The 16,718-nt window shown below is 36.1% G+C and overlaps 1 protein-coding gene across 1 annotated transcript in view; it reads right to left on the bottom strand.

Annotated features, from left to right (window-relative positions):
• The window catches only part of ROCK2 (Rho associated coiled-coil containing protein kinase 2), a 114,494-nt gene that overhangs the window by 59,089 nt on the left and 38,687 nt on the right, over positions 1-16,718 (bottom strand). Inside the window, 1 exon segment of the mRNA XM_037528523.2 lies at positions 15,995-16,095. Coding sequence (XP_037384420.1) covers positions 15,995-16,095 — 101 coding nt within the window.

Genomic DNA, 16,718 nt, shown 5'->3' with positions numbered 1-16,718 from the left:
TGCTGGAGGAAGGAGGCAGTCTACAGAGTCAGAGCTTAGTGATCTAACCTGCATACACCTTTTTAATTCTTGTCACTAGTTTCCTGTCCCCCAAGACGACTAGCTCCTTTTTGACTCAAATGAAATATAAATTCTTCAAAGGAAAGACACACTATCCAAAGTAGGAATTCACGGTTCTCTACCTTTGACTTCATTTGTTTTCTCCCTACCAGATGCCATTATGTGTCTCCCATTTTAGAATATAAACTGAACAAAAGATTACCCATGCCTGTTATATTCTCCACTATACCCTCAGTGCCAAGCAAAATGTCAGCGTGGGAAATAAAGTAGACACAAACTACTTGATGAATGAATTAATGTCTGCAAAAAGGTTTTTTTTTAGACTTTTTTAAAAGATTTATTTTTATTTATTTTTTTTAAGATTTATTTATTTATTTGTTTGTTTGTTTGTTTGTTTGTTTATAAATACAAGCACTGGGTACAGTCAGAAGCACGGGAGGGTGAGAGAATTCACCAGAGCCAGAGCGGGGAGCAGAGCAGGCAGAAGGACCGAAGTACACTGCTGAGGGGAGCAGCGGGCGGCAGGAGAGGTCTGCGCACCATTCGGGACCCTCCTCCGGTGGCCGGGGAGCAGCTGGGGATCGAACCGGCGTTGCAGAGGCTGCGGGCAGCTTCGCAACCCAGTGCTCAACCGCTGCGCCACCGGGAGGCCCAAAAAGTTTTTTTTATTTACCATTAATTTTCTATTTCCAGGAAAAGTCAACAAGTAATATTTTTAGTTCTCTTTAGAACTAACACTTTTAGCTCATTAAAGATCCACAGTTAGAATAAGTCAGTATTATACTAAAGAAAATAAGATAAGCCAAAGGGATGCTCATATCTTCTCCAGGGAATATATGGAAGAATCATCATTCTATGCAGTTCAGATGAAGTTTAAAATGCAATAAAGTTGTATTAAACCATCCAATGCTGTACCTCTTTATAGAGTTTTCTGCCCTTCCAAAACTCCGGTAAAAAATTTTATTTGTTGAATTGATTTGAACAAATCAAGACAGACAAGACTTAGAGTTAAATATTACATACAGACATATGTTACTCAGGATCACCTACTTCTGACCATGATGGAGTAACTGGTACCAGTTAGCACTCCCACTTCAAACAACCATTACATTGGCAAAATATATGAAGCAACTGTCTTCAGATCTTATAAAATAATACAATCCCCAAAAGAAGAGTTGTTCACCAAGTCAACCCATAATTGCTCAAGATACTCTTATGGAAGGCAATATCCCAACCACCACTTATCATGTGATCAACTATGCAAAGCACAGTGGTCCTGCTGAGTTGAAGAGGCAGAGACCAGAGTTCAAGAAAGATGCAGCACCTGGATTGTGCTGAGCAGGAAATAGGAAAGCAAGGAGCTGTACATACAGAGGTCCCTTGATGTATCATGTGAGTGCCTGGGGAAAGGCTGTACTATCCAAAGTACCCAAGGTTTACTAGAAAGCAACTGCTATGGGGTGGCTAGAACAGACATACTAGGGATTTAACAGCATTGGAGGGACATTTGCTTTCCAGCAAAACAAGAGTGGAGAAATCCCACAAATTTCCCTGGAAAAAGCAAACGGAGTTTGGAGGTTCAGTCCTGCCAATTAAAAGGACTTGGGAAAACACCTTGTTCTTTTCACACATCCACATTTACAAAGCATAAAACTAAGCCTGCACAAATTAAAGATGGTTACAAAGTACTTGGTCAGCTTATTAGAATGAAAATCAACACTCACCAAAGAAAAATAACAAATTTCAGAGTCTCTATCGCATATTCACAAGGACCATTAAGTAATTGAAAACTTACTAGAAAGGCCAAAAGGAAAATGTGGCTCATTATCAACAAATAAGGAGTCAACAGGAAACAATCCCAAAAGCTTAGCTGACAAATATCTCTCATAAATATGCTCAAAGAACTAAAGGAAAATATGTTAAAAGAAAAAGAGTCTGAAGAGAACAGAAGGAAAAACTAACAAATAAATGAAAATATAAAAAAGAACCAATTGAAAATTGTATAACTGAAAAATCACTGAAATGGAAAATTCACTGGAGGGCTTAACAGAGAACAGAGATAGGATGGGAGTCTCTTAACCAGAATACAAATCAATCTGACAAGTAAAGAGAAAAAAAATGAATAAATGAAATTGGAAAGAGACTCAAGGGGCTGCAAGACAATCTTAAACAGCCTAAAAGATGTATAAATATAAATGGCCTAAACACTCCAATGCATAGGCAGAAATGATCAGAGTTTATTAAAGCAAACCCTAGCTTCACATATATATATATATATATTTTTTTTTTTTAAAGATTTATTTATTTAAACAAGAACTGGGGTACAGGTGAGGTACGGGAGGGTGAGAGAATTTACCAGAGACAGAGTGGGGAACAGAACAGGCAGTATATTTTTATTAATATTTTATTTTATATAATTCTTACATCATTTTTCATTTTTGCACAATGTATGCATTTTCATTTTGGTTATATTCCCCATACAATTGCACCACCCCCCCATTTTGACCCTAGACCTTCCTCTCCACTTCCCTCCCCTCCCCTCCCCCCCAGGTGATATGTCTCTGGTTTTAGTTGCTTGTTGATTTTTATTTTTACTTTGTATTAATTAGTCTTTTTCCTGGTCCCTTATTTAGGTTTTCTAAATTCCTGCTATGAGTGAGACCATCCGGTATTTTTCTTTTTCTTTCTGACTTATTTTGCTGAGCATGATCCTAGCTTCATATATTTTAAATAAAACAAAATAAGCTGAAACTAAAAGGATGGAAAAAGATACAACATGCAAACAAGAAAGTTGACAAAGCAATATTAATAGCAAAGCAGACTTCAAGGCAAAGAAAAAAAAAGTAATTCAGATGAAAGGAGTATAATTCATCAGAAAGGCATAACAGGAAACATTCCAAGTATGTATGCATCTAACAAATGGTCTTAAAAATTCATGAAGCAAAACTGACAGAACAAAAGAAAGAAAACAGAGAAAACCACAATTTCAGTTGGAAATTTTAACTTCGAGCCCTCTCAGTACTTGATATAAAAGTAAATAAAACAATAGAATCCAGCATAAAAACTGCCTAATCAATATTACAATTACAAAGGTTATTATAGCCATGTTTCACCACTTTCACTTTAAAATATTCTGAAATGTGTTATTAATATGCCACATCTTTACATGTAAAGATTACTATACACAAAGAATCAAGTAAGTTATGATGAGGAACGCATATTATATCCATCTTCTATGTTAAGTTACTAAACTTGCATAACAATTCCTTCTATGCACATAGTTTTATGACATTCATAGAATGGTGAAAATAATACATAGAAAAAGCAATAAGAAAATATGGATGAGAACGGGGTGGGGGTAGTTGAAAGAGCCTAATCTTAAGACTAGAAATTTCTTCCACAGCAGATAGACAAGATTTTGTAACTGATATGTGAAGAATTAGTGGATTATCTCAAAGAAAATGCTCATTCCTGCAATGCTTTAAATGTTGCTTAAAAAAAAAAGTTGCTAAAAAGAGGTTGCCAAGGTATTCCCTCTTCTGTATTTATGCCAGTCTTCACACCTTCACTTATGCTGAGAACAAATCAGACCCTGAATGCTTCCCAGCTTTATTAGAGAAAGCACTCCATGCAACAGGAAGAGTCAGCCAGTTAATTTACAACTGTAATAGTATCTATGTTTCATTCCTGCCACAAGTTTTAAAAATTCTGCAATATAAAGTACAGCTATTACTAGTAACTGAAAATATAATAGTTAAACATTTAGTTATATGCTTAATCTTTACATATGAATTAACTAAACTAACAAACAAAAACCTGGAAGGAAAAGTAATGAGTTACACAACATAGGCCTAGAGGATTTTCTGAGCATGTGGAAATGTTTATTGACTTTTGAGATTCTTTAAGAAAAATTGTTTCCCACTTTGTGCTTCAACAACACTTACAATCGTCTAATATCACAGTTAGTTGTGTACATATTTACTTCATAAGCTTCTTTAGGAACAGAATACAAACCTTCATTTGTAGGGATGTCTAGTGCACAAGTTGCACCATGATGAACTGGTCAATTAACAAATTCAACAAAATTATACCTATAACTAAATGAGATTTATAAAACTTTTCATTAATTTGACTTAATCTACAGAACAAACATTAAGAAGCAGTGGTGTCTTCATGCCAAATATTTACCTCATACCTTTAAAATCCATTAGCACTAATACCACAAAGTACTACAGTAAAGCAGTTCTTTAGGAAAGCTGGTTTACATTTATCTTCCTTCAGAGGATCTCTCTTTCTGAATGATTATAATACAATCTTCCTCAGCATTTCTGTATATCCCTCTTTGTTCTCTCGTTTCATTTTCCCTATTCAATATGATGGATAAACAGATACAGTAGTTATTCATCATCACCCTGTTCACAATACTGCTTATAAGCATAGATTTAGATGTCAACAATCCTGGGCAAAAGTTCTAGCTATTTATGGACAATTTGGTCACTCTGCTTAATCCTAATAGATTTCAGTGACTATCTATGTAAGAATCTCACAGAATTGTTGCAAAAGTAAACTGAGAACAAATATAAATACTTAGCACATAAAACATACCCACTGCAAATGTTAGCTAACTGCACCATGGGTTTCCCGTGTCACTGATCTATGATATGAGTACATGAAGGACACAAATGTTGCTCTTATTCCAGTATTTCTATTAGAGAAAGATGGTTGTATTCCTCATTTCTAATTTTAAAGGCAGATGAATGCAAAGAACTATCTGATTATATACAGGAAAAAAGATGAAAAAAATTAGGTTTTAAAAGTTACAAGTGGAATATTTATTTTGTTACATTTGTTCATTTGCCTTTTCTACAGCTGATGTAAAAAAATTTAAGTAGATGAGACAGTGGATTTAGGAAAATCCTAAATGAACCTAGATTTCCTGGAACATTTGTAAATGAAAACTTTTGAAGATAATTCTAAACAAACTCCCCGTTTGGGACTTTTGATTTTATTTTTACTATAAAAATGATAAGACTATTCTTATAAGAAGACTCATGCATCTATTTGACCAACCTGGAATACTTAAGATGAAAGAAAAGAATACCCTCATGTTTTCTGTCTGTGCCCGCCCTGAGAGCAAGAGTCAGGGCGGGCACAGGAAATACAGAAACATGGAGGGACAGATAGTTTTTGCAACTCAGAAATAACCTTGTAACTAGCAAAGAGTCTGTTTTATTCCAAAAGGAATAAAAAAATTGAGTTTACATGACAAGTATTATAAAATCATTTCCCCTACACTTTCTCCTTCTGGTGGATTCCAATTCAAAAGCTTAGAGCCAATTAAATTCAAAGCAAGCAAGTGGGAGGAAAAAAGAACAAGGTCCTCACATCACAGCTGCCTGAGTCCTATCATTGAGAGTCAGTTTCCCTTCAGCACCCAAGATCCCCAGGAATCCTGCACCTAAGCCCAGGGAAGAGGAAGGATCACAGTCAATTCACTTCAGTAGAAACATTTTACACATTTCAGGTTCTATGCTGTACAGAATACAAAAAGGCAAGAAAAATGCAATCACAGTTTTCACCTGGCTATATCCACACCCACACACTTACCAATGTTCAGGGTTGTACTGAGATACGGTGACACAGTGAGGGCTCCCAGATTACAGGTCAACTATTTTCAGACAAGCAGCTATGAACCCATAATGGGATTCCAAAAAAAGTATCCAAAAGACACAATTCCTACCTCAAAAAATTTACCAAATAAAAGAAGGACTCAAAGTATACATGTAGAGTATGGCACAGGCATAATATGGTAAATGAAATGATAACTAAAAGAGACAGAGAAGAGATCACAATCAGATAAAGGGTACAAAGGTGTGTAAAAGGAATCAGGAAAGTTTTTGTTTTAAATGAGCACCGAGAAGCAGAGACTACTGATTGAATAAACTGAAAAACAAAGGGCATGCTCTGACATTCTCTGAGCCTGCCCAGAAAGAACAGCATAATGAAAAATAAGGGCTAGAAAGATAAATTGGTAATGTCTTAAAAGAGAGAGTAAAGGACCAGGATGGCTTCATGGCTCATTTAGTAGGCTTGAGATACAAAGTAAGAGACACAACAAATGTCTTGTAGAGGATCGATTTGGTAGCAGTTTATATTAGACAAGTCAGACCCGCGCCAGCCATTATAGACCTTAATATACAGAGGAGGAGAAATAAGAAAACAGAATGGAAAAGAGCATGTATGCTAGTGACTGCTGATCCTGCTGCGCCACACTGGGATGGGTAGTAGACAGGCTGTGCAGGAAAGTACAAGGATATGTGGTGTGAGGAAAATAGGCTGCCACACAGAACCGTGGGTCAGCTGAGCTTGGAGCACATGAATTTGTTTAATCAGCATGACCTTGATATTTTGTCCATCAGCACTTCCCAATCCGAAATCAATAGTAACAATGGTAAAAAGTCTGCTAGCTGAAGTGCAAAGCAGACTAGAACATAGAGTAGAAGCTCATACTTGACTGGGAATAGAAAATATCTTGGATAAAGGTGATGGAAATGAATATTTTTTTTTTGAAAAAGTAAAGAGACTGGATAAATATTATGAACAAGATTTACTGAAAAATTAAATAATAGAAATGAAGGAAATAGAAATCAATGATGATTTCTGATGTTTCAGCTTGAGCAGCTGGGTTGATAATGGAGTCCTTTATTAAGATGGCAAAGATCAGAGAAGGGACAGGTTTGTGGAGGTAAAGTGTAGTTACAGAGGGAATAAATAAAACATGTCAAATGTTCTAGGTATCTATGACAAATCTTAACGGAGATGTCAAATAAGCCATCATGTATATGAGTTTGAAGAGCAAGTAACATGAGCAGCAGCTATAAACATGAACCTATATTGTATTCGAAATCACAAGAATGCATGAGCTCACTCTGGGAGAAAATGCAGATCAAAGAAAAAAGAATCTAGTCTCTGGGGACTACAATGTTTGGGAGTCAGGTGGAAAATGAATCACTAAGGAAACAGAAGAGTGAGCCAATAACATAGGAAAAAGGGTAATTCAAAAAAGAGCTGAATAACTAGTATGAGTTTGACTAAGATGATAGTGTAACACCACATAGAGAATAAAATGACATTCAGGGCCTCCCTAATGGCACAAGGGGTTAAGTCTCAGCACTATGAAGCTATCCACAGCTTCCGCAGCACTGCTCCCCTCAGCAGTGTATTTCAGTCAACCCGCCTGTTCTGCCCCCACTCTGTCTCTGGTAAATCCTCTCATCCCCTCGTACCTCTAGCCTACACCCTAGTTCTTGAATGCATAAATTAATCTTAAAAAAATTATATACAAAGCCTGTGTTACTGCTACAGAAAATGATTGTGCCCATACAACAAAAAGAAAGGATTGCCTAGATTCATCTCTCAGTTCAACTACTTAGTAGCTACATGAACTCTGGCAGGTTATTTATCCTGTCTACCTGAATTTCCCACCTGTAAAGTGGGTATAATAGTAATACCTTCCTAGAAGGACTGTTGAGAAGATCAATTACTACATACAAATTGCTTAAAGCCTGCCTGGTATATTGCAATTACTATAAAAGTGTGTGGTGCTATTTATTATTGCATTAAAAAACACAAATTACAAAATGTATATAAAAGGAACTGACAAAACTAAACCAAAAACCCCCAGAAACATGACTGCAGAATTGAGGCTTTGAGAAGTGGGAACAAAGGAAGGAGGGTAGGACTCTGGGTGCTTGGATGGCGGGAATTGTGTGGTAACAGACCTCTGAGGTGTGAACCTATTCCCCTCGATCACACACAGTGTTGTAAAACCAAGGTTACCACAGCAAAGGGTAAAAACTGCAAACAAAAAAAGTACATATATAATGAGATTAACATACATATAAATAAGACACATATATATTATCTATAGCTTTATAAATAGAAATGTTGGAAAGCTCTATATATCAAAGTAATACAAGTATGTCCTCTCTCAGAAATGGGACTACAGGTGGTTCTGAAAAGTATAATGTTAGCTATTTTCTTATTATTCTACAATGAACATATTTGTTAAGTTTCAATTTCAAGGGAGAATAATTAGCACTGAAGCAACTACTTCAACATAAATTTCTATTTTTCTAGGATGACAGGATAAAATATAAATACCCACTGAAAATAATTTGGCACTAGTTTTACAAGTACCCAAATGTTTTCAATTATCAAGGTATTAAAAAGATAGAAATGGGCTGGTTACTTTAATGTTAGAAATTGGAAACAGAAGACATAAAAAATGGAGATTTTCACACTTTACCTAAGTAATTTAGACCTTTTAAGAACTTACATGCATTCATATATTAATATCTGTCGTTTTAAATAAAAGTCACCAGGGAAAAAATTAACATTGCTTAACACTTCTCTTAAGAAAAGAGAAGCAGGCAACACTGTAAAACCATTTAAAAGCACAATTCCAAAACTCCAAAATAAGATAGAACTTCAAAAATAAAAGGGCTAAAGTATTTGTATACAACTTCTCCAAATAAGGAATCCAATAATAGTGATTAGTAATATACCTGCAAATTTTATAAGTAGTATTTTTTTATATTTTTTTGGTAGTACATTTTAGAAAAAGACTAGACCACAATTTCTTTTAACAATGAAAGTGGCCAGCTTAAAATTAAAAAAAAGAAAAGAAAAGAAAAGAAAAGAAAAGAAAAGAAAAGAAAAGAAAAGAAAAGAAAAGAAAAGAAAAGAAAAGAAAAGAAAAGAAAAACAAAAAACAACTCCACTGAAGCAGGTGCCTGGTCTGGGTAATCTATATGATGACTGCCAGTACTTACAATGGTACTTGATATTCAATAAGCACCTGCTAATCATTTAACCATAAGAATATTTAAAGAATTATGCATTTTCTATTAATAGAGGTGAAAACTACATATTTCCCTTAAGAAGACAGTTGCAAAGTTAGAATTTGTAACTCTCTTCTTCAAAGAAAAGGGTTAGGAAAAAGGGTTAGGTCCAAGATATTAGCAAACATAAAGAGTAAAGCATGCATGCTATTGTGGAAAAGATACCTCACTGAAAAGTTCATTCCAACACACACACACACACACACACACACACACACACACCCTCACCCAAAATTCTTATTTTGAAGCCCTGACCTCAGACTGTGACTGTATTTGGAGGTAAGACCTTTAAATAGATGGTTACATTAAAATGAGCCCATTAGGGTGGGTCCTACTTGCATCTGGCAAGGGTCCTTATAAAAAGAGGCTACTTGCAGAGGACAGAGGGCAGCACACCAGGGACGTGCAAGCACAGGAGGAAAGACCATGTGAGGACAGACCAAGAAGGTGCAAGGCAAGGAGAGAGACTCCAGGAGAAACCAAACTGCAGAAACCCTGACTTTGCACTTTTAGAAGTGTGAAGAAATAAATTTCTGTTGTTTAAGTCACACAGTTTGTGGTATTTTGTTGAGGCTGACCTAACAAATTAATACACATAAATACATACAAAAGTTAGAAAGGACTTCTGATTTTTTTTCAAAATTTAAACTCATTTAAATGCAGAAACCTAAATAAGCCGACAACAATGACAACAGCAAATTTTACCTAGTATCTACAACATGCCAGGTCCATGCTAAGTACCACATACACAGAAACCTAATTTAGCGCACACAAAAACATCTTTTAAGGGGGCCTCCCCGGTGGCGCAGTGGGTTGAACGCAGCACTATGAAGCTGTCCGCAGCGCTTCACGGCCCACCAAAGGAGATTCCCACATGGCGCAGCAGACCTCTCCTGTCTCGCCTGCTGCTCCCCTCAGCAGTGTATTTCAGTCCTGCCTGTTCTGCTACCTGCTCTGTCTCTGGTGAATCCTCTCACCCTCCCTTGCCTCTGGCCTGTACCCCAGTGCTATATAAATAAATAAATCTTTTCTAAAAATCTTATAAAATATGTTCTACTACTAAATCTTTGATGACAGTAAATCTATATACAGTAGAATGGAAGCAAAGTAGTCAACTGTCACTCCTCCTCCATAATATCAGAGTTCTTCATGCACAAGTGTCTGTTAAAAGTTGAACATTACTTGGGGCCTCCCTGGTGGGCCTAGAGGTTACGTCTCAGCGCTATACCTCTATGACCAGAATTCAATTCCCAGACAGGCAGCTGACCTACATAGGGCACAGCAGGCCTTATTAAACTGAGAAGTCTAGCCCCAGGGCTCTTAATCAGGACAATATATTTAATAATTATTTTCCATAAAAATGAGATGTGATAGAAGATCCCAAAACAGCAAAATGCAGTAACAGCCATGACATACCTCTCATGATATAAAGAAGAGAAATGTGCATCTCCACTTTAGATAGGAAAAAAGGACAATAAGCTGAACAAATGTTGCCTTCCTATAGATACAGGACATTTCAGCCTGTAAGAAATAGGGTTGTCAGATGAGGAAATCTACACCCAGCTAAGTTAAATGACTTGGCATTCTGCTGACTGAGAAGTTTTCATACGCTGTCCCTTCTGTTCTGACTCCCATCCCCATTTCACCTTGTGGCTAAGTTCTGTCCAGTGTAAGTCAACTGTAGCTTTCTCACAGCAAGGGCTTTTCTAACTCTCCAGTCTCAATTAACAACATCCATCCATTATTCTTTCTCATATCATTCATATTTTTTCCTTCATAGTATTTATTATAATCTGAAAATACTTGTTTAAAGTAAAATTCTTTATCTCCTCCATAAAACTACCATTTTCAGAAAGAAAGACTGTTATTGTATCTTTGGAGATCAGCATGGCTTCTGGACCACAAGCCCAAAATAAATATTTCTTTGGCGGATGGACAAATGAACCATTTCATATCTGACAATAAATTGTTAACATTCACTGAGCACTCACTATAGTCCAAGTACTGTTCCAAATGCCTTCTGTATTATCACATTTAATTCTTAGAGAAATCCTATGAGATATTAATGCTATACTTATCTTCATTTAACAGGTAAGAAATGAGGCACAGAGAGATTAAATTAACTTGTCTGAAGTCATAGCTAATTCATGAGAGAATCACAATCCAACTGTAAGTAGTCTGATGCTCTTTCTAAAACACTGGGGGACAGCCACTGGTGGGATATCTGTGGGTTGTTTTTTTTTTTTTTTAAAGATTTATTTATTTATTTTTACAAGCACTGGGTACAGTCAGAGGCGCGGGAGGGTGAGCGAATTCACCAGAGCCGGAGCAGAGCAGGCAGAAGGACCGAAGTGCACTGCTGAGGGGAGCAGCGGGCATCAGAAGAGGTCTGCACGCCATGTGGGACCCTCCTCCAGTGGCCGGGGAGCAGGTGGGGATCGAACCAGCGCTGCAGAGGCTGCGGGCAGCTTCGCAACCCAGTGCTCAAACACTGCGCCACCGGGGAGGCCCTGTGGTTTTTTTTTTTTTTAAAGATATTTCACCAGAAAAGCTGAAAGCAATTCCATTAAGATCTGGAACAAGACAAGGATGCCCACTCTCACCACTGCTTTTCAATATAATACTGGAAGTCCTAGCCAGAGCAATAAGACAAGAGAAAGACATCCAAGGAATCCAAATAGGAAAAGAAGAAGTCAAACTATCACTCTTTGCAGATGATATGATATTATACATAGAGAACCCCAAAAACTCCACAGAAAAACTAATTCAACTCATCAGTCAGTTCAGTAAAGTGGCAGGATACAAAATCAACACGCAAAAGTCAGTAGCCTTCCTATACACAGACAATAAATCTGAAGAAGAAATCAAAAAAACCATCCCTTTTGTTATTGAAACAAAAAAAATCAAATATTTGGGAATAAATCTAACAAAAGAGGTAAAGGACCTATACAAAGAAAACTATAAAACACTGTTAAAAGAAATAGAAGAAGACACAAAGAAATGGAAAGACATCCCCTGCTCATGGATTGGAAGAATAAACATTATTAAAATGGCCATCCTTCCAAAAGCAATATACAGATTCAATGCTATTCCAATCAAAATCTCAATGGCATTCTTCAAAGAAATAGAACAATTATTGATGAAATTCATATGGAATCACAAAAAACCCCGAATAGCCAAAGCTCTCCTGAAAAAAAAAAGGGAATGGAGGCATCACACGCCCAGACTTCAAACTATACTACAAAGCCATAATCATCAAAACTGCATGGTATTGGAACAAGAACAGACATACAGACCAATGGAATCGAATAGAAAATCCAGAAATAAACCCACAGATTTATGGTCAACTAATCTTTGACAAAGGAGCAAAGACTATGCATTGGAGCAAAGAAAGTTTGTTCAATAAATGGTGCTGGGAAAACGGGGTCGCTACATGCAAAAGAATGAAGCTTGACCACTACCTCACACCATACACAAAAATCAACTCAAAATGGATTAAAGAACTAGACATAAGACCTGAAACCATAAAATATATAGAAGGAAATATAGGCGAAACACTACGTGATTTGCACATCAAAGACATCTTTACAGACACATCACCCAAAGCAGTGATAGTGAAGGCAAAGATAAACAGCTGGGACTACATCAAATTAAAGAGCTTCTGCACAGCAAAAGAGACAATAACAAAAACAAAGAGAAACCCCACCAACTGGGAGAACATTTTTGCACCCAACACTAATGACAAAGGACTGATCACAAAAATCTGCAAAGAGCTGACGAGACTCAACAACAACAAAGAAAATAATCCAGTCAAAAAATGGGCAGAAGAGCTAAAAAGAAACTTCTCTGAAGAGGAAATGCAAATGGCCAACAGGCATATGAAAAAATGTTCAACATCACTTGTCATCAGGGAAATGCAAATCAAAACTACCATGAGATACCATCTTACACCAGTGAGAATGGCACATATTAAAAAAACTAGCAACAACAAATGTTGGCGAGGGTGTGGAGAAAAAGGAACTCTTCTGCACTGCTGGTGGGAGTGCAAACTGGTCCAACCACTATGGAAAGCTGTGTGGAGATTTCTGGACCTACTAAACATAGAACTTCCATATGATCCAGCAATTACACTCCTAGGTATTTACCCAAAAGACACAGAAACATCAATTCCAAAGAACACCTGTACCCCTATGTTTACAGCAGCACTGTTTACAATAGCTAAGCTTTGGAAACAACCCAAATGCCCAAAAATAGATGACTGGATCAAGAAGATGTGGTACATATATACCATGGAATATTACTCAGCATTCAAAAAAGATAAACACATGCAATTTGCAGCAACATGGATGGCGCTGGAAGGGATCATGCTCAGCGAAATAAGCCAAAAAGAAAAAGAAAAATACCGGATGGTCTCACTCATAACAGGAATCTAGAAAACTTAAATAAGGGACCAGGAAAATGAATAACTATAAGAAAGTGAAAATCAAAATCAACAAAAAACTATGAACCAGAGACACTTTTAGGGGGGCGGGGACGGGAGGGGAGGGATTGGGGTCAGAATGGGGAGGCTGCAATTGTATGGGGAATATAACAATAAAATTTATTATTTAAAAAAAAAAAAAAAAGATATTTCACCAGGAGAGAAAAATTTGCACCTACTATCATAAAACTTTCCTCAGATGACTAGAAAAACACAATCATAAAGATATGCCAAACATGAAGCGTACCTCCACATCCTCCAAACTGATGTATCTACCATATGCAAGTCAATTTTCAAAGGTCATGGAAAAAGCACTTGGACTGCCCTTGCCTGTATTATCCTTCTTTTAAAGAATCCCTGCCTAAAGTAGCAGAACCAAGAACTAAAGCCAAAACAAACATGCTGCAGACTCTTGGGTGTGAGGCCATCAGATTAATGGAATGCAAAAATAGTTTTCATTTTTTAAAAAGTATGACTTTGTTTCTGCATGTTTATGGCCAAATGAATTTTAGGATGGAAAATTAACAAAAATAAGTCTTCTGTGTTTATACATTTTCCTTTCCTTGACCACACTGAATTTTAATCATCAAATTAGCCTAACAGAACAATGACCACTTGCACAGAAATATGATAAGTCAAGGTCTGTCATTTTTCCCTCCAAAAAGGAGAACAACTCCAAATTCTAGACTCTCTTTCATAACCACCCTGAACTGTAAGCAGGAAGAAACAACAAGTGCAAGTAGTAGGACTCTACATACCAGACAGACAACAGAAACAACAGTTAACACTTACAGAACAAAATAACCCGGCTTATTTATTTTGGTAATTCTCCTAGCGCCCCAGAACGACACCCATGACAAGTATTATAATCTGTTTTCTACACGATGACACTCAAGAGAGTTGAGAAACTTGCCTTTAGTCACCCTTGAGTCAGACTATGTCAGACATAAGATTCAACTGTTTTATACTTTCCCTATTTTATAGGAAACTCATCTATAATATAATATAATCTCCCATCCTCCTCACTAGAACATTCTACTAACTGAAACTTCACCACTTTCACTGACTAAAAACAAAAAAAGAAAAAAACAGGACAAAACAAAGCCAAAGCCTCATTCCTTTCCAAGGCAGCCCTCTTCTCAAATACACTCCAAATGAACTTCTCGGTTTCTTCAACCAAACCTCAAATGGCATCAATTCAAGCCCCTGAGCACTCCATCCCTCGACTGTCTTCTATCAATACACCTTTCAATAGGGCATCTAGAAAGAAAATATTCCAGGCATGGCCCAATCATTTAAAAGTAGAGAAAACCTATCTCTATCATCTTAGAAACTGTATTAAACCAGTTCAAACTTGCTTTATGATGTGGACAGACACATCCCAGTGACTCTTGCTTAGTTTACATTCAAGGAAAATTGTTCTTTAATTCATAATTACTGTTAAGCAACCTATTCCTTGAGAAATTCACATCCACAAGGACATGTCAGTATTCTGCTTAAGTTTCACTTCTATCTGGCCAATGACTTCTCCCCCCAGTCTTAAATCATCCTCACCATAATGCAGCTTTTACTCATTTGCAAAATGATTTAACATGCTATCATGACCTCCATACAAGTCATTCATAAAATGATTAGTAAGAGGAGAAAAGAGAACCCTGATACCATTCATGCTTTCATTAGCCTCCTTAGAATACAACTATAAATTATACAGCTGACTACACACATGCTTATTCACAGACATTTCTCCGCATCATACTCAAGTATGGCAAGCTTTTTCCCAAGTATCCTATATATGTATATACATTTTTTTAAATAAAATATATAAATCATCGATTGTACTACCCTTATCTACAAATTCAATTAACCTATCAAAGAAAAATGAAATGAAAAGACTGACTTTCTTAGTCTGTCATGACTTGCTCCTAGGAAAATTAAGGCTCACTCATGGTGATTACTGCTATTCTCACTGCTCAATCAATAAGAGTAAATCACTATTGAGTGGAAAACAGATTTTGATTCCATAATTTAACTATAAGGACAAAAAATAGGAACATTATTATAACATTTCACTAAATAATATCAATGAAATAGTTTTGTAAATATATTGTTTCCAGTAAGTGATAGCACTTTGGCCTGCGAAGATATTTTTAGGTTTACTTTCAGTTATTAAAACGTCTTTGTTGGGTTTTTCATAAGTCTACATTAATCTTAATTAATGAAGCAGAGATATTATTAATCTGAACATACTAAATAAAAACAGAGTAATTCTGGTGGAATATTAACTGCTATGCAGATCACGTGTGAAGTGAAGTTGATCTCATAAATCTTAGTGTTTCAGAGCTGGAAAAGACCTGGTATTTATATACAGCAAAAGTGCCTCTTCTTATAGATGAAGACACTGAGACTCTCAGAGACAAGATAACTTTGTCCAAAAACTAATTCTAGTATAGTAAGGCCATAGAAATTGGATCTACTCATGGGCTGCTGACAATGTTTCACAAAACTATGTTATCAAAAAAATAATAAAAATTATAAAGCAAGTACTTCTTACCAACTGAACTTCACCAAAAGCACCTCTTCCAATAACTTTTACAACATCATAGTCTTCTGCCTTCATCTGTAGACCTCTGATTTTTTTCACAATTTTCTCATCTATAATAAAAAAAAAAAATCACTAGATATGTAATAGCAATCAAATTTACAAAGACTTTTAAAATAATCACATTTGTAGAAAGTTTTATTTCAAGAAAATCTGTCCGTTTTTAAAGATTGCTATATAATAATCCAAGGTACGTACTAACTTTTAGACCAAAAACCCAAAACTCTATGGTTTATTAACATGTATAAACAAACAGTAAGGACTACCAAAAAGCAGCAGTTAAAATATTTTGTTTTTGATGTCTGTTTGGCAAGTTAGCTGATAGCTGGAACAGTGATGACCCAAGCAACCCTGATGCATATTCTGAGTCATGGCAAAAAGTCATGATCAAAGGACTTGCAAGGATAATTTCAGCAATGAATGCTGATAGTCTACATTTAATGGTAATCACAAATTTTAAGTGTGATAACTACAATAAAATTGTTAATTAGGAAATAGCCCACTCCAACAATTTCAAATTTAAATACTTACTGTATTGATAGAGTACATTTTGAGAACATCTTATTCTTAGAATTCAATTTCATTTATACCTTCATTATAATAACATCAATGTTGCCAAATATTAAGAGTTACTATACATATGACAATAACAAGTATCACGTTATCTTTCATTAAC

The sequence above is a fragment of the Talpa occidentalis genome, unplaced genomic scaffold (assembly GCF_014898055.3).
Source record: "Talpa occidentalis isolate TD23 unplaced genomic scaffold, MPIMG_talOcc4v2.1 talOcc4.5, whole genome shotgun sequence".
In the NCBI taxonomy this organism is placed as follows: Eukaryota; Metazoa; Chordata; class Mammalia; order Eulipotyphla; family Talpidae; genus Talpa; species Talpa occidentalis.
The sequence above is the reverse complement of the archived record's forward strand: the minus strand, read 5'-3'. Positions and strand labels throughout refer to the sequence as shown.